The sequence below is a fragment of the Poecilia mexicana genome, unplaced genomic scaffold, assembly GCF_051168715.1.
Source record: "Poecilia mexicana isolate PSO_F unplaced genomic scaffold, ASM5116871v1 scaffold_18, whole genome shotgun sequence".
Classification (NCBI taxonomy): domain Eukaryota; kingdom Metazoa; phylum Chordata; class Actinopteri; order Cyprinodontiformes; family Poeciliidae; genus Poecilia; species Poecilia mexicana.
The window spans coordinates 6873451-6899285 of NW_028263387.1; the positions used below are offsets into that span (position 1 = coordinate 6873451).

The window sequence follows — 25835 nt, forward strand, 5'->3', positions numbered from 1 at the left end:
GATTCACCACAGGTCAATCGTAAGAACAGGAACACAGAGAGGTGAACTCGAGTGAAAACGTTTGCATCACATGACATCACAGGCCAATAAGATGAGTGCGTGTGCAAATGTCACTTCATTAGAAAGAGAAACTGAAGAATTTTCTAGTAAACTTTTAGATTATGACATTAAATTTTTGAAGAGTAAAAAAGCCCCAAACCCATTTTTTAGTATAAACTTATTGCTGCTCAAACAACATCTCTTCTTCCTTCCTCAGTGTTATTTTTAAACAGCAGGTTTTTCCGGAGGGAAAGAAAAAAAAACAGGGAAGAAAAGCCTGATGTGGTTTTCACTTCCACGCCAGGGAAAACCTCAGAACATTTTGTGTTTTCCTGTTTATCTTGTCATGGAGTCGCCTTCATACAGAACCTGAAATAACCCTTATTTACATCTCATTTGACTTTTACACCAAGTTCTATTTTCTCTCTTTTTTTGTATAGGTGAATGTGATGGACTAAGTTAAAAACAGGAGTCACAGGAAATGTTGGAAAAATATTTTTTTTATTTTATTTTAACCCAAAGATTTATAAATGACAAAAAGATAATCTGAGTTTATAAAAGAGGCCAAAGAAACAAAACTGAACTCAGACCAGACCAAAACAAAACAAAACAAAAAAAAAAAAAAAGCAAACACACTGGCTGCACAAGCAAACATAACTGATAGGATATATAGCTTCAATTTCTCAATTAGAATTTGGTTTCCCACATATTTATGGGCCTTCATAAATATGTGGGAGTCATATCCATGAGTTTGTAGAGCAGCCCTGCTTCCTGAACCGTTTATTGGAAGTAAAAGTCTGAAACGGTAAGATAGCTGAAGATGCAGAGCTTTGTGTTTATGGCCTTATAAATATTTCATAGTGAGATAAACGGTCAGCAGTTCAGTCCTCCATGTTTGCTGAAACTGTATTAAACTAATTTGTATGTTTTCAGTTAAATGTAAGGGTAAAATCAGTAGAACAACAGTTGTGCATCTAAACCGCATTTTTTTGGGTGAGCTTTGACATGTCACATGATTCTGCTAATGCATTTCTTCATATGACCTGTTGATGAATTTGTTTGAGGGCTTTAGATGCAATGATGCATCCTGCTTCTTTTTGAATAAGGGTGAAATTTTTTCCAATATTTTACTGACATAATGCAAGTTTCTTATATTTTGTCCAGGGTTGTCAAAAACCATCCAGGAGACTAAAACCTGGACGCCCAGGTCTAATGATAACTGGTTAGAAGTTTTTATACACAGCAAATGTTCTACTTGATTTACTTAAAACAGATTAAATTAAACTTCTCAGTATCCTTTTTTTTTCTCCACTGATGTTGTCCTCCCGTCTCCATGGCTCCAGACATGTCACAGTCATCCACTGGTCCATTTAAGGCCCAGTTCTGATAGCTGACCACCTCATCACTGACCCAGAACCAGAAATCCAGAGTGCAGGTGTAGCGCAGACCCATCCAGACATAATCAGTCGATGCCTCCTTGACTTTCTCCTGGATCCATATCTGGTCATAAATGTTGGTGATGGTGACCAGGTCATGGTGATGATCTCTGCAGTAGTACAAGGCGTCCTCCCAGGTTTTATTTTTTTTGATCAGGGTCACTTTATCTGTCAGACGTTCACAACACAGAAAAAAAAACAATTAATGTCTTATGTTTAAGGCTGTTATTTATAAATAAGAATAATGAAATACAGCATGGAAAAACTGAAACGTATCTGTGACTTGACAGAACATTTTGGAATTTGAAGTGTTTTGTACATTCATGACTTGATTTATATTTTCAATTTTTTCAAAATACAAATTTGAAAATGCATATTGTCAGATGAATAATTTAAACTGTCTTTTGCCACTGAGTACTAAATCTTTTATTGTGAGAATATGTATTAGGAAAACTCACCATCATAACAGATGAAGGGTTTTCTTTCAGTACAGTTCTCATTCCTCCATCTGCCTCCATCATCAAACACAGTCAAGGCACATTGACCACTGTTGATTATCTGATTGTCAAACCCTTTATTCCAGTGTCTGAAAGAGAAACTGCTTCCATCTGACCACCTCCAGGTGTCTCTGAACAGACCCATTAAAACATCTGTATATCTTCCACCAGGACTGGATTCATTCTTCAGTTCTTCATCCTCTATCTGCTTCATTCCACTGATCAGGTCTGTGTGATTCTCTCTGCAGTAACTCTGAGCTTCTATCCACTTTTTATTTTCTTGAATCAAGTGAAATTTCTGGAATGAATTACTTTCTGTGTAAGAAACAAAATGTTAGCACCAACTTATCTAAATATTGTTCGGGCAAAGTATGGCTTTAGATCAGAAAATGTAATACTAAAATGTTCAAGAATTTCGATCAGGGGTGGGGAATCCAGATCCTTGAGGGCCGGTGTCCTGCAACTCTGAGATGTCTCCCTGGTCCAGCAAACTTCAGTCAAATATCTGGATCACCTCCTAAGTGCAGTCATGTTCTCTCTCCAGAGTCCTGCTAATGACCTCATTATTTGACTCAGGTGTGTTGAAGTACAGACACATCTAAAAGTTGCAGGACTCCGGCCCCCAAGTCCTGGAGTTGCCCACCCATGATTTAGATCAAAGATAGTTCAAATGTTTCCTATTTTAATAAATTGGAAAATTTTAGTCTTTTTCCTTTTACTTTTTATTACAACTTTCCATCTGAAATCCTGGATTTCCTTCCGGTCTTAAAACTCAAATATTCTCACCATTATAACAGAGAAACTTTAAAGGTATGTTACAGGATTTGTCGTCCCACTTCAGGTTGTTCCATAGGATTCCACAGTTCTGCATCCCTCCATAATCATTTGGTTCTCCTGTGTTCCAGTTTGTCTCACTTTCATTGAACTCCACTCCAGGCTGAGACCAGTACCAAGTTCTGTTACCATGTGTTTGATCATACAGACCAATCCAAGCTTCCCTCTGATTTCCAGCTGAGTTCCTGATGAGTCTCTTCATGTCCTTCATGTTAGTCACTGTGACCAGGTCAGTGTGTTTCTCTCTGCAGTACTGCTGAGCTTCAGTCCAGGTCTTTTCCTCTTTAACATAGTGATACTGATAGAGCTGACAGACAATCAAACAACATTGACCTGAAACAGCAGAAAATACTCAGTGGGGTTACATAGAACAGAAGTTATAGGAGGGCAAATACATCATCGACTTTATAACAATTACAATCAAAATGTTTTTATGTTACCATCTGGTGGTCTTTTGAGTGAAAATTAGGCTGTTTTACCTTTATTAAGAAAATGTCAACAACCACTTTTATGCAGACACTTACCCATCCAAATCAGCAGAAACAGATTCCTCTGCATGTTTTCCATGTTTGATAGAAATGCTTTCTTTTGACTGATTTGTCTCTGTTGGAGAAAATATATGTGTAAAATCAAAAATATATGTTTATTCGTGAAAAAAAAACGGCAACACTTTATTTGAAGGGGGTTGAATAAGACTGTCATGACACTGTTATAAACATGACATAACACCTGTCATGAACATGAATGAGCCTTCATGAATATTTATGAATGTTGTCATAAAGCGTCATTCGGTAAATTATGACACTTTTAATACAAAGTTGACATTATTCAAAATGTCTTTGTTATGACAACTTGACATTAACCAGGAAATCATCACTGTTTAAACTTTACCTTTAATAACATAAAGTTACCTAATTTTTAAAGTGCAATCAGTAATACTTTTATAACAAATTTATGTCAGTAATGATTTCTTTTTGACAACAGTCATAAATATTCATGAAGACTTATTCATGTTCACGACAGGTGTTATGTCATGTTTATGACAGTGTCATGTCAGTCTTATTCAACCCCCTTCAAATAAAGTGTTACCAAAAAATCTTTTAGCAGCTTTGGCAATAAAACAAGACTCAAACACAGAGAGCAGGTGTTTCCGATTATGACTGCAAACAATTTTTATAGACAGCTAAACAAGTTATGCATTTTATTTCACATTGCCGAAGTCAGCTTCCGTTAGAGTAAAGAGTAGGAACCAAACAGTATTAAAATATTATTTCAAAAAAATCAAGATCATTGAGACGATAGCTGCTATAAATTCCCTCTTACAGATACACACATGATAAAAACCTCATAAAGTAAAACAGGTTCAAAGTGAGAGCAGAGTAAAAACTTACATCTGGTTTATGTCATATTATGGAGAAGTGAAAACAAGATGTCTGTGTTCTGCTGGAAGCAGACGTCAATGGATGTTCAGTTCCACCTGACAGGGAGCTTTGGTACAGTAGAGGGGTCATTTGAATATTCAAATACGAACGAAACGGATCAGCTATTTGTTTTTTTCCATATTAAAAACAAGTTATTTATAAAGTTAAGGAACAGTATGTATGTTTAACTTCCACTCGCATTTACAGTGAGTAAAACATTTTATTGATATGCATTTTACCTGGATTTAAATGTTCAGTCAATGCTTTGATATCATCCAGGAGTCATATGAAAAAACAACCGTGGTCTGTACTGACCCGAAGTTCTAACTGCTTTGTTGGAAATAAACAGATACATTAATATATGCCACTTATTGATGTATAGAAATAATTCTGGAATGTTTTTTTTTCTTTTTTTTCGCTGTGATTCACAAGGGGGGGAAGGGAGGGAAGGATGGTGATCATAAATTCACTACCAGTGCTTTTTGTTTGGGACCAAGAACCAAGGTTGTGGTAGTCATACACTGGATTATTTATTTAGGTAAAGCAATACAAAGATACATGAAATCAGAAAGAAATGTCTGGAGAACAGAATCCATGACAACCTTTGGAGGCACAAGATCAAATATTAGCAACAATGAGAGAGAAACGCATCATCTGAGTTTTTCAGAACATCAGAATTATAAGAGCTGTTGGTCCAGCTGTGATTCATGCAAGAGTTTTTTTTTTATGTGTGTGTGTGTGTGTGTGCGTGTGCGTGTGTGTGTGTGTGTGTGTGTGTGTATAGGTGTAGGTGTGTGTGTGTGTGTGTGTATAGGTGTAGGTGTGTGTGTGTGTGTGTGTGTGTGTTCCTTTGGTCTGCAGTGGCCCTGATGCTACGATGTAGAGCTTTAACCCTTAGAACAGATGAAGTTCAGTTCCTCTGTGTCGTTTCTCTGGAACCATCTATGTTCTCCTCCAGCCTGCATGGCTCCAGAAATGTTACAGTCATTCATCCATCCTGCTGAGGTCGAGTTCTGATGGCTGATCTTCTCCTTACAGACCCAGAACCAGAAATTAAGAGTGCAGTTGAAAAGGAGTTGATGCCTCCTTGACTTTCTCCTGAATCCATATCTGATCCTCCATGTTGGTGATGGTGACCAGGTCATGATAACGATCTCTGCAGTAGGTCAAGGCGTCTTTCCAGGTTTTATTTTCTTTGATCAGGATCACATTATCTGTCAGAGAAGATCACAGGATAAGCTAAATACTTCACACTTCAGGTTGAAGGCTGAAGGACAGTGAAATGCAGCATGAGTTATGTGTTTTATGCTTTAATGATTTGAGAAATATAAAAATTGGGAAAAAAAAGTAGAATATAAAGTAAAATGTTTGTCCAATGATTGTCCCGTATCGGTGACTGCCTCTCCAGTAACTCTGGTTTTAAACACCAGTAAGACTGAAACTATGATTATTGCTCTCAGTCACTTTGCACCACAATATCAGCCAGACAATTGCATCCTTTTGCCTGTTGGTAAAATCAAAGGTAAAAAAATCTAGGTGTCACATTTGGTTCATCCTTAGGTTTCGACTCTCACATTAAGGCTGTTTCCTGATCATGTTTCTATCATTTAAGAAATGTTTTAAAAATCAGACAAATGGTCTCCAGACTTGACCTGGAGAAAATCATTCATGCTTTTGTGCCATCTCATCTGGACTACTGTAGTGACCTTTTTAACTGCCTGGATAAATCCTCATTTTCACATTTGCGATCAATACAGAATGCAGCAGCCAGACTTCTGATGAAATACAGTAAATTCTGTTCTATATTCATTATATTGGCTTCCTGTTGATTTTAGAAGTTTTTGTGCTCACATTCAGAGCATTACATGGCCAGGCTCCTGATTATCTGCCCCTTGTGGTCTTTGTTCTGAATCTTTTGGTTGTTCCATGAACACGGTTAAAAACTAAAGGGCCCCGGGCCTTTCAGTCGGTGGCCCCAAGGCTGTGGAACAGTTTGCCCTTGCAGATCTGTTTTGCTGACTCTGTGGATATTTTAAAAAAGCAACTAAAAACCTTTTATTTTCCCAGGCTTTTATCTCTTGGTTTTATTGTGTTCCTGATGTTGGTTTTATGTTTTGTATGGTTTTAAGGTTGATTTCTATAGTACAGCACTTTGTGATTCTGTCTGTGAAAAACGCTTTAAAAACTTTACATGCTTACTAGATGAATACTTTAATTCAGTGGTTTCCAAAAATTCTCTCCTCCCCCATGGATTACAAATAGGGAGAGTTACACTCTGGCTGTCTCGTTGAACGATGTGTGTGTCCAGGAGGGGGGAATTTTTAGAGACTCCCTGTTATATTATTCTGTCCAGTCAAACATCCCCCTCCAGCCCCAAGCGCACACAGCGTTCATCTTTTTTTTTTTTTTTTTTTTTCCATTCATCCATACCGCTGCCCGCGCCCCACTGCAATGGCACAGCGCCCCCCCAGGGGGCATGCCCCACAGTTTGGAAACCTCTGCATTTTTTTTTTTGCCACACAGCATTAAGCACTTTGAATTGCCTTGTTGCTGAAAATGTGCTATGTCAATAAAATTACCTTCTTTTATTGTGGGAATATTTGTTAGAACTACTCACCATCATAACAGATGAAGGGTTTTCTTTCACCACAGTTCTCATTCCTCCATCTGCCTCCATCATCAAACCTTGTCATGGCACATTGACCACTGTTGATTATCTGATAGTCAAACCATTTATTCCAGTTTCTGAAAGAGAAACTGCTGCCATCTGACCACCTCCAGGTGTCTCTGAACAGACCAGTATAAATTTTTGTACTATTTCCCACAGAACTGATTTCATTCTTCACTTCTTCATCCTGTAGCTGCTTCATTCCACTGATCAGGTCTGTGTGATTCTCTCTGCAGTAACTCTGAGCTTCTGTCCACTTTTTATTTTCTTGAATCAAGTGGAATTTCTTTGATGGATTACTGTCTGTGATAAAGTGTGAGCATAAATCTAAAGATTTTTTCCACAGAATACAATCAGAAGTTGCAATAATATGTTCAAGTAATTGAATCACTCAGTTAATTTTTTTTCTCATGATAAATTTAACATTTTTAGTCTTTCTTTTTTACTTTAAATACAATTCCATCTACAATCCTGAATTTCACTTAAGTCTTAAATCTCAAATGTTCTCACCATTATAACAGAGAAAATAAAGATGTGTGTTACAGGAGATGTCATCCCACTTCAAGTTTTTCCACAGTTTCAACATTCCACAGTTCTGCATCCCTCCATAATCATTTGGTTCTCCTGTGTCCCAGTTTGTCTCACTTTCTTTGAGCTCCACTCCAGGCAGAGACCAGTACCAAGTTCTAGTACCATGTGTTTGATCGTACAGACCAATCCAGGCTTCACTCATATTTCTTGGTGAGTTCCTGATGAGTCTCTTCATGTCCTTCATGTTAGTCACTGTGACCAGGTCAGTGTGTTTCTCTCTGCAGTACTGCTGAGCTTCAGTCCAGGTCTTATTCTCATTAATGTAGAGAAACTCGTAGAGCTGACAGTCCACTGCATAATATTGACCTAAAACAGAAAATGTTGAAGTTAATCATAAAGAAGTTATAAAGTGGAAAATGGCAATTAGATAATAGGTTTTATGCCAATTTTATTCACACAACATTGACCTAAAACAGTTAGAAAATACTTATTCACAACACACTTTTAAAGCACTGTATGGCTATTATACTACTGACTTTATGATCATTTTATTCTTTATATATATATCTCACCCATTTCCGTCTTGTTCCAGTAGCCCATTTTTCATCAAGGTGCTCTGGTTCCCCAGCACCTGACGCAGACCTTGTTTGGCCGGGTGACGTCTGAGCCGACATGTCGTGCTTATCAATGTCTCTCATTGTATGAGGTAGGCTATATAGCTCCAAGGGTCTTGCCTAAGGACCCACACTGCATAGCTCAATTTCACTGTTGTAACTGTTTGCCCCAGCCTGGATTCAAACCCAGGTCTCCCAGGTGGAAGCCTGGTGACTTACCCACTGAGCTATACAGTCAGCTGAGAATGATCCCTACCAACACCATAACTGAAACCAATGAACTGATATACAACTCAGCATTAGTGATCCTTGAGATGCTTGGCTATAAGAGCAACCATGAGACCCAATATCCACTATGGAAAAGACCATCATATATATATATATATATATATATTTGTTACCATCTCATGGTCTACTGGGTGAAAACTGTTTAAGAAAATTTCAGTAACATAGTTCATGCAGAGACACTTACCCATCCAAATGAGCAGAAGCAGAGTCCACTGCATGTTTGATGTTAGATGTTGAATCTGATATTTTCTCACAGATTTGTCTCTGCTGGAGAAAATGAGTGTAAATATAAAAACATGAATTCTAGTGATGAGAAACCTTTTAGTAGCTGTGTGAAGATAAATACAACTAAACTAGACTGTAGTCTTTTTTAGAAACTTTAAATATTTAATGAAATGGTATTAATGCTGAGAATTTTACAAATGTGCAGTTTAAGAAAACACAGAGCAGCTGTTTCCTACTATGAAATGTAAAATAAAACATTTCAAGAACTGTAAATCCTACTTTAAAGTTTACACAACTGCATCTTACTTCACCATTACCTCATTAAATCACACTTTTGTTAAGAGAAAAGACAGCATAATATTAATATCAAGAGCAATAAAACCATCTGTTTAAACCAATGAACACATGGCTACACAGTTATAAAAACATACATGTCTAAGTGTGAGTTGAGAATAAAAACTTACTGCAGTGCTGCTTATGCTGCCTTGACATCTCAGTGGATCTTCTGTTCTGTTGTAACTTTTCTAAGCTTGGACTTTGGAAGGAATTTGAATATTCAAATATGAAAAAAAAATCCATCAGATATTTAGGTTACCATATTTGCAGTTTAATAAAACAAGTCTTTTAATGATTTTAAGGAAAACTCACTATGTTTTACATTTATGCATTTTTACATTGACTAAAACATTCAGTTGATGCTGAATGTTTTAGTCAATGTGAACAGGGTTGACATACAGTTGATTATGTCAAAGAAATCCACGTAATAAATAGCAGTTTCCTCACAACATGCAAACAAAACTTTCCCCACGTTGTGTTATGAATAACTTTAACAGCCATCTGTTCAGAAGTACGTCAGACTAGTTAGATGGACCGGTTCTCATTTGCATTTCAGAGGTTTCACTCTGCAGCAGATGAAGCTGCTTACTGTATTATGTTTATCCTGGATCTCATGTATAGCTTCCATTCAACACTAATGTTAGCATTTGAATGTTAAAACATTCTGGCTAAAAATCTTCATCAGTCACGGAATAAAGTCAGGGGAATTTTTACTTATTTATCTAGAACATAAAGATCTTTTTAAAACCACTTTTATGCGCTCTACCTGTTAAAACGCACCGGAACCCATTTAATCCCACCGACAACAATTGTTGCCAAGTACAAAACCTAAAATGGCACTAACATAACCAACATAAAATGTGATAATTAATAAATATCACGGTTAGGGAGGTGCAAGGATTGAAATGCATGCACTTATTTTGCAGAAAAAAATTTGGGATTAAATGGGTTAAAGTAGAAGCAGATTCTGGCAAATTGCATCTATTTCTAACCCTAACCAGGAAAGAAAATCCTGTTGTTGGTTTTTCCTTCCACAACAAGGAAAACCACAGAACATTTAGTTTTTTTTCCCCCCTTTATGTTTTCATTGAGTCAAACCCTTATTAGGCTTAACCTGTAAACAGATGTTATTTACATCTCATTTACGTTTTATTCCAAGCTTCTTCTTTTTTTCTTTTTTTTTTTTACAGGTGAAGCTACTTCCTCTGGATCATTCTTCCTGGTTCTCATGTATGCCTTCTATTCAGCACTAATGTCGGTATTTGAATATTAAATTATTCCGTCCAAACATCTGTCCCTGTCACGAAACTCAAAGGCATTTTATTTTATTTATGAAATGAAGAAAACTTTTTAAAACGTTATGAAAATTCGGAACATTTTAAGCTCCATAAACTAAAATTTATTTATTTATTTTCAAAAACATTTATTTCTTTGCAACTTCATGAAAGAAGAAATGTTTTTGTATTTATTTTTAGGAAGTCATGATTAATAAAACTGCATAAATAAGTCAATTTAAAAAAAAAATGTGTGGTTCATTCTCTAACCCTTACAGGTGCAAAAGCTTCTTGGTTAGAGAGTTTCTTTTCATTATGAATGGTGCCAAATAGAACATTTTTTAGATTTTTTTTTCTCTACATACTTTAAGTTTGATTGTACTTTCTCAAGCCAATAAAATAAATATAGTTAAGAGAGTTTCCTGCTTCTCAGATATTCAACAATCTTTCAGAGATCTGATGTCATTTCAGGTATTTGCATGAATATGTGATCTATGTCTCTGTGCAAAGTTTATGTGAAGCTTCTGGCACAAATTAAAAGTTGGGATGAATGTCAATAAATGCCAAACAGCTGATGTACCAAAACTAAATGTCTCAGTCTGACAATTGCCAAACTGTAATTATGCATTTGTGTCTTTTGATAATGACACAATTCAAGAGGCAGATACAAGTTTTTGAATTAACGTTAAATTTTGTATTCCTTGAGGTTCAGGCCAATCAAAAAATTAAAAGTCTAATGATGCCTGGTTAACAGCAACTATACTACTGGCCTCTATGTAGAACAGATGAAATTAAACTTCTCAGTATCATCCTTTTTACACCACTGATGGTTCCCTTTTGTCGCCATGGCTCCAGACATGTCACAGTCGTCCATCGGTCCATCTAAAGCCCAGTTCTTATATCTGACCACCTCGTCACTGACCCAGAACCACAAATCCAGAGTGCAGGCGTAGCTCAGACCCATCCAGACATAATCAGTCGAGGCAAACTGGGCTTCCTGCTGGACAGCTCTCTGTTGATCCATGTTGGTGATGGTGACCAGGTCATGGTGATGATCTCTGCAGTAGGTCAAGGCGTCCTCCCAGGTTTTATTTTTGTTGATCAGGATATACTTATCTATTTACATAGTGAAAAACAAAAGGAAAAGCAAAGCACAAATGGCACAATTTAAATCATTGTTGTGGAAAATTAATGAAACATAAAAAAATAAGTCAATAAATATGTATCATTTCAACAAACTTCTGGTGTCAACAGGTTTAAACAAAGTTGTATATTTTGGTGTTTTAGATCGGCTCTAGAGAGATTCTTATTCTTGTTTAGAGTTCTTGAAGAAAAACTCACCATCATAACAGATGAAGGATTTTCTTTCACCACAGTTCTCATTCCTACATCTGCCTTCACCATCAAACACAGTCATGGCACATTGACTACTGTAGTTTATCTGAATGTCAAACCCTTTACTCCAGTGTCTGAAAGAGAAACTGCTTCCATCTGACCACCTCCAGGTGTCTCTGAACAGACCAATAAAAATGTATGTATTATTTTGCACATGGCTGATTTCATCCTTCACTTCTTCATCTTCTATCTGCTTCGTTCCACTGATCAGGTCTGTGTGTTTCTCTCTGCAGTAACTCTGAGCTTCTGTCCACTTTTTCTCTTCTTGAATCAAATGGAATTTCTTGGATGAATTTCTGTCTGTGATTAAAAAAGTGTGAGGATCAGTCTACCTAAATAATTTCATAAGAGAATATAATCTTCATAGGTTGCAAGTAGTACCTGAATCACCCATAGTTAATTATTTTGTTGTCTATGTTGTCTAACATTCTATTGCTTTTGATAATAATTTTAATTTCAAAATGCAGGATTACAATGCAGCCTGAAACTCAAATGTTCTCACCATCATAGCAGAGAAAATATCGATGATCATGACAGGACAGGTCTCCCCACTTCAGGTTCTTCCATATGATTCCACAGTTCTGCCATCCAGTTTTATCATTTGGTTCTCCTGGATTCCAGTTTTTCTCACTTTCATTGAACTTCACTCCAGGCAGAGACCAGTGCCACTTTCTGGTACCATGTGTTTGACCATACAGACCAATCCAGGCTCCCCTCCAATTTCCAGCTGAGATGTTGATGAGTCTCTTGATGTCCTTCATGTTAGTCACTGTGACCAGGTCAGTGTGTTTCTCTCTGCAGTACTGCTGAGCTTCAGTCCAGGTCTTATTCTCATTAATGTAGTGAAACTCATAGAGCTGACAGTCAATGACGCAACATTGACCTAAAGCAGAGTGAAAATTCTCAGTGGATTTAATCACAAGACAGTTTTAAAGTGCTGTAAGACAATTACATCATAGACTTTATTGGGATTGTATTCATTATTTTATCGTCCAAAGGTCTTTTTGGTGTAAATTAAACATAGTATAAAAATGCCAACCACATAATTCATGTAGAGACACTCACCCATCCAAATCAGCAGAAGCAGAGTCCACTGCATATTTGCCATGTTAGATGGAAATGTTTTATTTTGACAGATTTGTTTCTGTTGGAATAAAAAACATACATCTAAAATCCAAAAAAAAAAAAAAAAAATAATCTATCAATTAAAAAAAATCTTCTTGTAGCTAAGTGTGAAGGTAAATGAAATAAAAAAGCTGTCCTTCATCAAACTTCCTTGAAGGCTTATTAGAGTTAGTATTTTTTTTTTCTTTTTTTTTTTTTACATTGATTTAGGCTTAGGGGGAAACAGAGGTCAGTTGTTTTCGGTAACACTTTATTTGAAGGGGGGTGAACAAGACTGTCATGACACTTTCATAAACATGACATAACACCTGTCGTGAACATGAATAAGCCTTCATGAATATTTATGACTGTTGTCATAAAACGTCATTCGGTAAATTATGACACTTTTAATACAAAGTTGACATTACTGTTATAAATTTGTTATAAAAGTATTACTGGTTGCACTTTAAAAATTAGGTAACTTTATGTTATTAAAGGTAAAGTTTAAACAGTGATGATTTCCTGGTTAATGTCAAGTTGTCATAACAAAGACATTTTGAATAATGTCAACTTTGTATTAAAAGTGTCAGAATTTACCGAATGACGCTTTATGACAACAGTCATAAATTTTCATGAAGACTTATTCATGTTCATGACGGGTGTTATGTCATGTTTATGACAGTGTCATTACAGCCTTATTCACCCCCCTTCAAATAAAGTGTTACCTTGTTTTCTACCAAAATCTAATAAACAGCCACAAGAATCATAAACCCATCTTTAAAAAGTATTTTAATTCACCATCACATCATTAAAACATACATCTGTCCGCATGAAGTGCATGGACAACTCAATGTGACAAATATAACTACTTGTATCAATAATTAAAGAAAGAAGAAGCCATTAATATGAATCCACCTGAACACAAACAGACACACATCTGATAATAAGCAGATTGAAAATTTGAGAGAATTAACTTACATTTAGTCAGGTTCTCTTGTGTTGAAGTAAATAAAGATGTTGGTGTTCTGTTGCAGACAGATCTGTTTGACGGCTCTGTTCTGTCTGACAGATAACTGACAGGGTGGGGAGAAAATTTGAATATTCAAATGTGCAAAAATAAACATCAGATGTCTAAGTTAACTAGATGTAGCATTAAAATGGTGCCAGTATTGATAGATTTAATATCTATTTTACCCATTTATTCAGTCAATCATTGTCATTTTTTTCCCAAAATTCCAACCTGGTTATGAAGAACTAAAGTCCAGTTAAATATTCTCTCTGAAGAAAAATGTTTTTTCTTTATGTAATCAGTTTCTAGATCATTATGCAGAGTTCTTTCTGCACTTGAATAATAAAGCCGACATCTATAGTCAGTATTATATTTTAAATGCATATTAAAACCTCTGACTGTAGTTATTGTCCAGTAACATCTATCTCTGTAGATCTATTGCAGGGGTCCCCAAGCTACGGCCCGCGGGCAGGATCAGGCACGCCTCCTCATTTGGTCCGGCCCCCTGAACAATACCAGAGAGCATTCAGTAGTGATGGGTCCAGCAACACCGACGCACCGGCGCGTGCATCAAGCCCATAGACCAACACCCGTGTCGGTGCGCGTATTGGTTTCAGCAAGTCACGTGACCAATACAGGAACTGTTTCGAAATGACACTGGATGCCAAACTGTGTTTATAAGGAAGCGAATCTGTCAAAAGCATTTGCCAAACAAATTCTTGATCTTTTACATCGTCATCTAGCAGTTTCAAACAAAATGTTTCCGCAGTGTGGGACCATTTTGATCTTATGTTGGAAAATAGATTTGTTTTCATTTTTGTCGTTTCATCCGGTTCTTGTCAGTTTCTACTTGATCTATCTGAACCCAAATTCAGCTGAAACTGACTTTTAGTTTACTTTCATATTATGTTCTGCAGGTTAAGTGTCGCATATGTTTGACTAAACTGTCTTATTTAAATAAATCCACATTTTCAATGCTGAGGCATTATGAGGCCAGGCATGAGAATGAAGTCCCAGATACACCTAGAATAAACTCAGATATAGGCTACAGCCATTCTACAAATTACTCAGTTGCTTTTTATAAATTATTTCATATACAGTGAACCCTCGCTGTAATGCGGTTCACTTTTCACGGTATCGCTGCTTCGCAGATTTTTTTGTGCAGTTTTTTTTCCTACAGTGTTGTTCGCCCTGCTTGACCGCTGGTTGATTGACCATATGATTGGTAAAAACAATATTCGTGCTACCTGAGTGCCAATAATGTTACGGTCTTTCCATCTCCAATTAGGAGATGGAAACTGAAACTTCAATGTCTGCTGAAAAAAAAACACAAAAAAAACTGTGGCTAGAGGCAGCGCAAAACCCGACCGGAGGCTCGTTTGATGAGATCCATCGCTCTGCCATAGATCCAGCTGTGAATCTCGCAAAGCAGCTTGGAGGAGACGCTTTAATGACATGACTGCGGATCACATTAAGGCCCGATTGATGCACACGCACATCCGCTGACCTGAAAACAAGTTTTGTTCTTTGGTTTCAATGTAGAGTATTTATGTATGCTGTGTAATAACTGTAAAAAAGGATTTCGCCTATCACGGGTTATTTTCGTAACGCAACCCCTAAGAAAAACAAGGGTTCGCTGTAAATGTAGTGTTTACTTAATTTTTTTCTACAGCAGAAGTTTTGTCAAAAAAGCGAAACAAGCTTCATTTCATAAGGTTGTAAAAACTTTTTAATAAAAATGTGTGGGAAAAAACAGTCCATGCATCCTCATTCCAAACACACTCACTTAAATTTTCACTTTATGGTACCTGTTCACATTCTTTATTGACTGTATATCAAATATATTTTAACTGTAACTGAAGATATGACATAATACAACGTATAATATTCAATAAAATACAAATACTTAAATCTTATTGTATTGGTCATCAAATCACTACGTTGCCTGTAGGAATTTTTAATGTCCAGCGGGTGTCAGTATTGAGTGACACAGTATCAATATAGTGTTGCTATGAGTCGAAGCGCCTCATTTACCCATCACTAGCATTCAGTGTTTTTTTTTCATATATATGGATTTTTCTTCAACCACCAGGGGGGCTCTTGAGCAGATATGAAACTTAGTTTCCCTCAATGGAATATATACTAGTCAGTACCAGTCACCGTTTCGCTCACGGTTTTTGTCCATTTGCATTCTGGGTAAAAATCTATCTACAAACGCGAATATGTCGTCGGCAGTAATCCAGTCCCCCCCCCGTCAACAAAAGTTTTCTAAGGTTTCTTTCTCGAAAAACTAAGACCGGACCCCGACCAGAAAAGGGAACAGTTATGTGGCCTTCGCAGGAAAAGGTTTGGGGACCCCTGGTCTATTGTTTCTACAGCTCTATGGTAGTGATAGGGAGGCAGTGTTTCTTCAGTATTCATAGTGGCTGAATAATTTCCATGTAAACAGAGAAAATTATTTTAAAAACTGTCTAGGCTTAGATATTTTGTTTAAACCTAACACATTAACATGAAATAAAAATTAAACAATTAGTTGAATTTGAAACGGTATTTATTATCCCTGTAAATTTGACCAGAATATTTAAAAAATAAACTCTATAGCCTGAGGTGTTTTTCTGACCGTATCGAAATTAATGTATTCTGCAAAAACTGCAAAGGAAACACTGTTTTCACATTGAACGAGTCATGCGACCAGCAAACATATTTTAATATTTAAATATATAACTAAATGACTCTGATCCTCTAATGCTGTGCAATGTGACGTCTTTTCCATGTTATAATAATAAAAAAACTGATATGTCTGCCTGGAAACTTTTCAGAGAATAGCTGTCATAAAAACACATGCACACACACACACACACACACACACGCACACACACCCCCACACACACCCACACACACACACACACACACACACAAAAGCAGAACTTTCAGCTTCCTGAAACCTGGAAAATTGAGATATTTGGTTTGAAACTTGTGTTTCAAGCTCACAAAAGTCAGGCATAGTGATTGATCAATTAATCAATTGATTTCTTAAATCAATTGTAAATGTAATGGTTCATCTTTTCTAATGTTTTGTGATGTCATGTCTCCTTCTGCTCTTCATGTCTCTGCAGCCATTTGCATGTTATAATAATAAAAACTGATCCTATGTTCACACTGTTAGCTTGTCTCCTCATAAAGCTAAACTCAGAACAACAATTGACTGTTTTTACTTCCTGCTGGAAACTTTTCAGAGTATCTGTCATAAAAATCAACACAAAGCAGGCAGAGCCTGTGAGTCTCCATTTACAACCTGGATCCATTTCCCTGGAGATGTTTCCTTCATAGTTGCTCATAGTGACACAAACATCCTGCTCTAACTAAATGAAAACTCTGCTGTTAATAATCTTAATCACTGAGGAGAAACAAAGGATGCTGGGTCACTCGAAATGATCATATGAATGATAGAAAAAGGTGTAGCCAAATTTTAAATCTATTTATATATATGTATATTAATATTTTTTTCTAAACTAAACTCATCTTCTGAGTTATTTTTCACCCTTTCCACACTTCCTTTTGTTCTGAGTGGTGAACTCTAGTGAAGATGACAAAACTGTGTTTTACAGGATGACAGAAGAAGATAGTTTTGTTCTTCCTTTGAAAGAAATGACATCATCTGACATAAAATATTCAGGTTAGCATGAAAATGAAAGTGTGAAAAATCGACTTTGTGATTGAAGAGAGAGAAAAGTCAGAGGATGAAAAACAGAGTTTGATGTAAATTTTAAGTCAATAAGAAACAGAACATCTGTTATGATGGCATATGAACTGAGTTTTATTTGCTTCATATGGAGACAAAGTGTCATTTGTTTTCACAACAACAACATGTAAACAGCATGTAGCCTTTAAAGATTCATGTTGTCTTAAAGATTCTTTTCATGGCATAAAATGTTTTTATTCACTGATTCAGACAGAAAAAGAGGAGAGAAAGATGGAGCTCACAAGATCAGTACAACTGTTTCTGTTTGGGATCAAGAAATGAGATTAAAATAATTCATTAGTCTTATTTGTATAGAAGAAGCTATGCAAAATAAAATCAAAAAGAAATGTCTGGGAAACACAAGATCAAATATTAACAACAATAAGAGAGAAACGCATCATCTGAGTTTTTCAGAACATCAGAATTATAAAAGCTTTTGGTCCAGTTGTGCTTCAGTCAAGAGGTTTTTAAAGAATATGCTGCTCAACTTCAAATACATTTTACATTTTATATTTTTTGTATGAACTGACTGTAGATAATCATATTTTTAAGTGACAGGCTGCTTCTAATCAGCATTATCTTGTCTTTTTCCTCATCGTTCCTTTGGTCTGCAGTGGCCCTGATGAACTTTAACCCCTAGAACAGATGAAGTTCAGTTCCTCTGTGTCGTTTCTCTGGAACCATCTATGTTCTCCTCCAGCCTGCATGGCTCCAGAAATGTTACAGTCATTCATCCATCCTGCTGAGGTCGAGTTCTGATAGCTGATCATCTCCTTACAGACCCAGAACCAGAAATTAAGAGTGCAGTTGAAGTGCAGACCCAACCAGACATAATCAGTCGATGCGTTCTTGACTTTCTCCTGGATCCATCTCTGATCATCCATGTTGGTGATGGTGACCAGGTCATCATGATGATCTCTGCAGTAGGTCAAGGCGTCTTTCCAGGTTTTATTTTCCTTGTTCAGGATCACGTTATCTGTCAGAGAAGATCACAGGATAATCTGAGTAATTCAGACTTTAGGCTTTAGGCTTAAGGACATAGAAATATAACATGGAGATCTGAGTGAAAATTTTGAAATTTCCACTGTTTATGCATTAATGATTTGAGAAATATAAAAATGAAAACAACAATATTTATATGTTCAGACTCAGTTTTTTTTTCAAAACACAAAAATATAAATAAATATAAACATATTATAGATAAGTAGATAAATACACTATTTTTTTTGCCACACAGCACTGGTCATTCTGTTGTGGGAATATTTATTAGAAAAACTCACCATCATAACAGATGAAGGGTTTTCTTTCAGCACAGTTCTCATTCCTCCATCTGCCTCCATCATCAAACACAGTCATGGCACATTGACCACTGTAGTATTGCTGAATGTCAAACCCTTTACTCCAGTGTCTGAAAGAGAAACTGCTTCCATCTGACCACCTCCAGGTGTCTCTGAACAGACCAATAAAAATGTATGTATTATTTTGCACATGGCTGATTTCATCCTTCACTTCTTCATCTTCTATCTGCTTCGTTCCACTGATCAGGTCTGTGTGTTTCTCTCTGCAGTAACTCTGAGCTTCTGTCCACTTTTTCTTTTCTTGAATCAAATGGAATTTCTTGGATGAATTTCTGTCTGTGATTAAAAAAGTGTGAGGATCAGTCTACCTAAATAATTTCATAAGAGAATATAATCTTCATAGGTTGCAAGTAGTACCTGAATCACCCATAGTTAATTATTTTGTTGTCTATGTTGTCCAGCATTCTATTGCTTTTGATAATAATTTTAATTTCAAAATGCAGGATTACAATGCAGCCTAAAACTCAAATGTTCTCACCATCATAGCAGAGAAAATATTGAGGATCATGACAGGACAGGTCTCCCCACTTCAGGTTCTTCCATATGATTCCACAGTTCTGCCATCCAGTTTTATCATTTGGTTCTCCTGTTTTCCAGTTTTTCTCACTTTCATTGAACTTCACTCCAGGCAGAGACCAGTGCCACTTTCTGGTACCATGTGTTTGACCATACAGACCAATCCAGGCTCCCCTCCAATTTCCAGGTAAGATTTTGATGAGTCTCTTCATGTCCTTCATGTTAGTCACTGTGACCAGGTCAGTGTGTTTCTCTCTGCAGTACTGCTGAGCTTCAGTCCAGGTCTTATTCTCATTAATGTAGTGAAACTCATAGAGCTGACAGTCAATGACGCAACATTGACCTAAAGCAGAGTGAAAATTCTCAGTGGATTTAATCACAAGACAGTTTTAAAGTGCTGTAAGACAATTACATCATAGACTTTATTGGGATTGTATTCATTATTTTATCATCCAAAGGTCTTTTTGGTGTAAATTAAACAGTATAAAAATGCCAACCACATAATTCATGTAGAGACACTCACCCATCCAAATCAGCAGAAGCAGAGTCCACTGCATATTTGCCATGTTAGATGGAAATGTTTTATTTTGACAGATTTGTTTCTGTTGGAATAAAAAACATACATCTAAAATCAAAAAAAAAAAAAAAAAAAAAAAATCTATCAATAAAAAAAATCTTCTTGTAGCTAAGTGTGAAGGTAAATGAAATAAAGACTGTCCTTCATCAAACTTCCTTGAAGGCTTATTAGAGTTAGTCTTTTTTTTTTTTTTTTTTTTTTACATTGATTTAGGATTTTATAGGCTTAGGGGGAAACAGAGATCAGTTGTTTTCTACCAAAATCTAATAAACAGCCACAAGAATCATAAATCCATCTTTAAAAAATATTTTAATTCACCATCACATCATTAAAACATACATGAAATGAAATTTATTCGAACATGATACAAATATAAAAATAAAATAGTGCACAGTAACAAGAAGTGCATAAAAAAGAAGAGAAAATACAGGTTTTTTGTTTCAGTTAACATATCATGCTCAAAATGAGCATGTCCATGCACTTCATCTGTTCGCATGAAGTGCATGGACAACTCAATGTGACAAATATAACTACTTGTATCAATAATTAAAGAAAGAAGAAGCCATTCATATGAATCCACCTGAACACAAACAAACAGACACACATCTGATAATAAACAGATTGAAAATTTGAGAGGATTAACTTACATTTAGTCAGGTTCTCTTGTGTTGAAGTAAATAAAGATGTTGGTGTTCTGTTGCAGACAGATCTGTTTGACGGCTCTGTTCTGTCTGACAGATAACTGACACGGTGGGGAGAAAATATGAATATTCAAATGTGCAAAAATAAACATCAGATGTCTAAGTTAACTAGACGTAGCATTAAAATGGTGCCAGTATTGATAGATTTAATATCTATTTTACCCATTTATTCAGTCAATCATTGTCATTTTTTTCCCAAAATACCAACCTGGTTATGAAGAACTAAAGTCCAGTTAAATATTCTCTCTGAAGAAAAATGTTTTTTCTTTATGTAATCAGTTTCTAGATCATTATGCAGAGTTCTTTCTGCACTTGAATAATAAAGCCAACATCTATAGTCAGTATTATATTTTAAATGCATATTAAAACCTCTGACTGTAGTTATTGTCCAGTAACATCTATCTCTGTAGATCTATTGTTTCTACAGCTCTATGGTAGTGATAGGGAGGCAGTGTTTCTTCAGTATTCATAGTGGCTGAATAATTTCCATGTAAACAGAGAAAATTATTTTAAAAAATGCCTAAACTTAGATATTTTGTTTAAACCTAACACATTAACATGAAATAAAAATTAAACAATTAGTTGAATTTGAAACGGTATTTATTATCCCTGTAAATTTGGCCAGAATATTTAAAAAATAAACTCTATAGCCTGAGGTGTTTTTCTGACCGTATCGAAATTAATGTATTCTGCAAAAACTGCAAAGGAAACACTGTTTTCACACTGAACGAGTCATGAGACCAGCAAACATATTTTAACATTTAAATATATAACTAAATGACTCTGATCCTCTAATGCTGTGCAATGTGACGTCTTTTCCATGTTATAATAAAAAAAACCCTGAAACTTTTCAGAGAGTAGCTGTCATAAAAACACATGCGCACACACACACACACACACACGCACACACACACACCCCGCCCCCCCCCCCCCCCCCCACACACACACACACACACACAAAAGCAGAACTTTCAGCTTCCTGAAACCTGGAAAAATGAGATATTTGGTTTGAAACTTGTGTTTCAAGCTCACAAAAGTCAGGCATAGTGATTGATCAATTAATCAATTGATTTTTTTAAAAAAGTGTAAATGTAATGGTTCATCTTTTCTAATGTTTTGTGATGTCATGTCTTCTTCTGCTCTTCATGTCTCTGCAGTCATTTGCATGTTATAATAATAAAAACGGTGAGCTTGTTTCCTCATAAAGCTAAACTCAGAACAACTGACTGTTTTTTCTTCCTGCTGGAAACTTTTCAGAGTATCTGTCATAAAAATCAACACAAAGCAGAGCCTGTGAGTCTCCATTTACAACCTGGATCCATTTCCCTGGAGATGTTTCCTTCATAGTTGCTCATAGTGACACAAACATCCTGCTCTAACTAAAGGAAAACTCTGCTGTTAATAATCTTAATCACTGAGGAGAAGCAAAGGATGCTGGGTCACTCGAAATGATCATATGAATGATAGAAAAAGGTGTGGCCAAATTTTAAATCTATTTATATATATTTATATTAATATTTTTTTAAATTAAACTCATCTTCTGAGTTATTTTTCACCCTTTCCACACTTCCTTTTGTTCTGAGTGGTGAACTCTAGTGAAGATGACAAAACTGTGTTTTACAGGATGACAGAAGAAGATAGTTTTGTTCTTCCTTTGAAAGAAATGACATCATCTGACAAAATATTCAGGTTAGCATGAAAATGAAAGTTTCCTTTTGGACAAAAACAATCAAGCTTCTATTTTGAGTGTGAAAAATCGACTTTGTGACTGAAGAGAGAGAAAAGTCAGAGGATGAAAAACAGAGTTTGATGTAAATTTTAAGTCAATAAGAAACAGAACATCTGTTATGATGGCATATGAACTGAGTTTTATTTGCTTCATATGGAGACAAAGTGTCATTTGTTTTCACAACAACAACATGTAAACAGCATGTAGCCTTTAAAGATTCATGTTGTCTTAAATATTCTTTTCATGGCATAAAATGTTTTTATTCACTGATTCAGACAGAAAAAGAGGAGAGAAAGATGGAGCTCACAAGATCAGTACAACTGTTTCTGTTTGGGATCAAGAAGTGAGATTAAAATAATTCATTAGTCTTATTTGTATAGAAGAAGCTGTGCAAAATAAAATCAAAAAGAAATGTCTGGGAAACACAAGATCAAATATTAACAACAATGAGAGAGAAACGCATCATCTGAGTTTTTCAGAACATCAGAATTATAAAAGCTTTTGGTCCAGTTGTGCTTCAGGCAAGAGGTTTTTAACGGATATGCTGCTCAACTTCAAATACATTTTACATTTTATATTTTTTGTATGAACTGACTGTAGATAATCATATTTTTAAGTGACAGGCTGCTTCTAATCAGCATTATCTTGTCTTTTTCCTCATCGTTCCTTTGGTCTGCAGTGGCCCTGATGAACTTTAACCCCTAGAACAGATGAAGTTCAGTTCCTCTGTGTCGTTTCTCTGGAACCATCTATGTTCTCCTCCAGCCTGCATGGCTCCAGAAATGTTACAGTCATTCATCCATCCTGCTGAGGTCGAGTTCTGATAGCTGATCATCTCCTTACAGACCCAGAACCAGATGTTCTTGGAGCAGGTGTAGCGCAGACCCATCCAGACAAAAGGAGTTGATGCCTCCTTGACTTTCTCCTGAACCAGTTTCTGATCATCCATGCTGGTGATGGTGACCAGGTCATGATGATGATCTCTGCAGTAGGTCAAGGCGTCTTTCCAGGTTTTATTTTCCTTGTTCAGGATCACGTTATCTGTCAGAGAAGATCACAGGATAAGCTGAGTAATTCAGACTTTAGGCTTAAGGACATAGAAATATAACATGGAGAAACAAAAATGTATCTGATTTGAGTGAAAATTTTGAAATTTCCACTGTTTATGCATTAACGATTTGAGAAATATAAAAATGAAAACAACAATATTTATATGTTCAAACTCAGTTTTTTTTTTCAAAACACAAAAATATAAATAAATATAAACATATTATAGATAAGTAGATAAATACACTATTTTTTTGCCACACAGCACTGGTCATTCTGTTGTTGTGGGAATATTTATTAGAAAAACTCACCATCATAACAGATGAAGGATTTTCTTTCACCACAGTTTTCATTCCTCCATCTGCCTCCATCATCAAACACAGTCAAGGCACATTGACCACTGTTGATTATCTGATAGTCAAACCCTTTATTCCAGTGTCTGAAAGAGAAACTGCTTCCATCTGACCACCTCCAGGTGTCTCTGAACAGACCAGTTAAAATGTATGTATAACTTCCCACATGGCTGATTTCATTCTTCACTTCTTCATCTTCTATCTGCTTCTTTCCACTGATCGGGTCTGTGTGATTTTCTCTGCAGTAACTCTGAGCTTCTGTCCACTTTTTATTTTCTTGAATCAAATGGAATTTCTTGGATGAATTTCTGTCTGTGTAAGAAACAAAGTGTGAGCATCAGCCTAGTCAAATATTTTCTCTGCTTGCGACAAAAATTACGTGTTCAACTATTCGAGTCACTCAATTCCATTTATTTTCTTGACATTGTAATGCAGTAATTTTGAGTTAGTTTCTTTAACTTTTGAGAATAAAGTTCTATCCAAAATACTTGATTTGAATTCAGCCTCAAACTCAAATGTTCTCACCGTCATAGCAGAGAAAATATAGACGAGCATCACAGTACACATCTCCCCACTTCAGGTTCTTCCATATGATTCCACAGTTCTGCATCCCACCTGCATTATTTGGCTCGTTCGTGTTCCAGTTTGTCTCACTTTCATTGAACTTCACTTCAGATTGAGACCAGTACCACTTTCTGTCACCATCTGTTTGATAATACAGACCAATCCAAGCTTCTCTCTGATCTCCAGCTGACATGTTGATGAGTCTCTTCATGTCCTTCATGTTAGTCACTGTGACCAGGTCAGTGTGTTTCTCTCTGCAGTACTGCTGAGCTTCAGTCCAGTTCTTATTCTCATTAATGTAGTGAAACTGATAGAGCTGACAGTCCATGAAGCAACACTGAGCTGAAACAGAAAGAAAATAATCAGTGGTATTAATCACAGTAGAGTTTTAACATGCTGTAGGGTCATTACATCATATATTTTATTAAAATTGTATTGTTTTTTTACTATATCATGGTCTTTTTGGTGCAAAAATAGTGTATGTCAGTGAAAATGCCAGCAGCAGCATTTAATTATTGACTATGATATTTCTATTACCATCTTGGTGTCTGTTTGGTGAAAATTTAGCTGCTTTGTGTTCATTAGGAAAATTTCAACAACGTAGTTCATGCAGATACTTACTCATCCAAATGAGCAGAAGCAGAGTCCACTGCATATTTGCTGTTAGTTGTTGTATCTGATGTTGCCTTTTAACAGATTTGTCTGTTTGAAAAAAAATGTGTGTACAAGAAAATTGAAGTACAAGAAAATACCTTTTAGCAATGAAAAATCTTTTAAAAGTTGTTTGAAGATAAATACATCTAAAACAGACTGCACTCTTCATAGAACCTTTGTTGAAGATTTACAAAAATTAGTATTTTTTTTAAGCTCTACTGAGGATTTTTCACATGTGCTTTTATTGGAGCAGATCAGGAAAACACAGAGAGCAGCTGTTCCCTACTGTGATATGTAAAACAAACACACACTGCATCTTAATTCACCATCACCTCATTGAATCACACTTTGAAAAGAAAAAGAATAATACAAACACATGTTTACAAGTAATACACATGTTTCAACCAATAAACACATGGATACACACCTATAATAAAATAAATGTCTGAGTCGAGGATAAAAACTTACATCTGCAGTTCTGCTTATGGTGCCTTGATGTCTCAGTGGATCTTCTGTTCAATCTGACTGAACTTTTGTACTTTTGGGAGTTTATGTGGGTAATTTGAATATTCAAACATGAAAACACCCTTCAGATATTCATGTTACCATATTTATTGTCTGTACTGACAGATGTAAGGAAAGGTCACCATGTGTTACATTTATGTATGTTTACAGTGAATAACACATTCAGACTATATCTCAGCTGTGTTAACATACAGATAATTATGTCAGTGTAATCCAGGTAACAAACAGCTGTTTCCTCATAACGTGGAAAAAAAAAAGGACTTCCCCAAACGTTTTTCTGAATATCATTAAAACAAACATCTGTTTGGAAGCACGGTCCTCATTTGCATCTCATTTGAGTCTCAGAGGTTTCACTCTGCAGCAGATGAAGCTGCTTACTGTAGTCTTTTTAACCTAGA

At 36.0% G+C, this 25835-nt stretch overlaps 3 protein-coding genes and 1 pseudogene across 4 annotated transcripts; all 4 read right to left on the reverse strand.

The window, feature by feature from the left end:
• Nucleotides 1–521: 521 nt before the first annotated feature.
• LOC106912879 (C-type mannose receptor 2-like) lies at nucleotides 522–3134 on the reverse strand. The gene is made up of 3 exons (XM_014979659.2): nucleotides 2759–3134; nucleotides 1934–2287; nucleotides 522–1643 (listed from the first exon to the last, which is right to left on the reverse strand). The coding sequence occupies exons 1-3, from the start codon at nucleotides 3015–3017 to the stop codon at nucleotides 1300–1302; spliced, it is 957 nt and encodes a 318-aa protein (XP_014835145.2). The 5' UTR covers nucleotides 3018–3134; the 3' UTR covers nucleotides 522–1299.
• A 1598-nt stretch (nucleotides 3135–4732) lies between these two features.
• LOC148153977 (C-type mannose receptor 2-like) lies at nucleotides 4733–8589 on the reverse strand (annotated as a pseudogene). The gene is made up of 4 exons (XR_015766268.1): nucleotides 8513–8589; nucleotides 7406–7792; nucleotides 6845–7198; nucleotides 4733–5441 (listed from the first exon to the last, which is right to left on the reverse strand). The product of XR_015766268.1 is annotated as a C-type mannose receptor 2-like (transcript).
• A 9021-nt stretch (nucleotides 8590–17610) lies between these two features.
• LOC148153978 (C-type mannose receptor 2-like) lies at nucleotides 17611–20439 on the reverse strand. Its single transcript, XM_088016250.1, has 4 exons — nucleotides 19811–20439; nucleotides 19250–19630; nucleotides 18694–19047; nucleotides 17611–18389 (listed from the first exon to the last, which is right to left on the reverse strand). Exons 1-4 carry the CDS (start codon nucleotides 19851–19853, stop codon nucleotides 18043–18045), a joined length of 1125 nt encoding a protein of 374 aa, XP_087872376.1. The 5' UTR covers nucleotides 19854–20439; the 3' UTR covers nucleotides 17611–18042.
• A 2549-nt stretch (nucleotides 20440–22988) lies between these two features.
• LOC148153979 (C-type mannose receptor 2-like) lies at nucleotides 22989–24594 on the reverse strand. The gene is made up of 3 exons (XM_088015998.1): nucleotides 24208–24594; nucleotides 23653–24006; nucleotides 22989–23335 (listed from the first exon to the last, which is right to left on the reverse strand). The coding sequence occupies exons 1-3, from the start codon at nucleotides 24584–24586 to the stop codon at nucleotides 22989–22991; spliced, it is 1080 nt and encodes a 359-aa protein (XP_087872124.1). The 5' UTR covers nucleotides 24587–24594.
• Between the last annotated feature and the right edge of the window lie 1241 nt (nucleotides 24595–25835).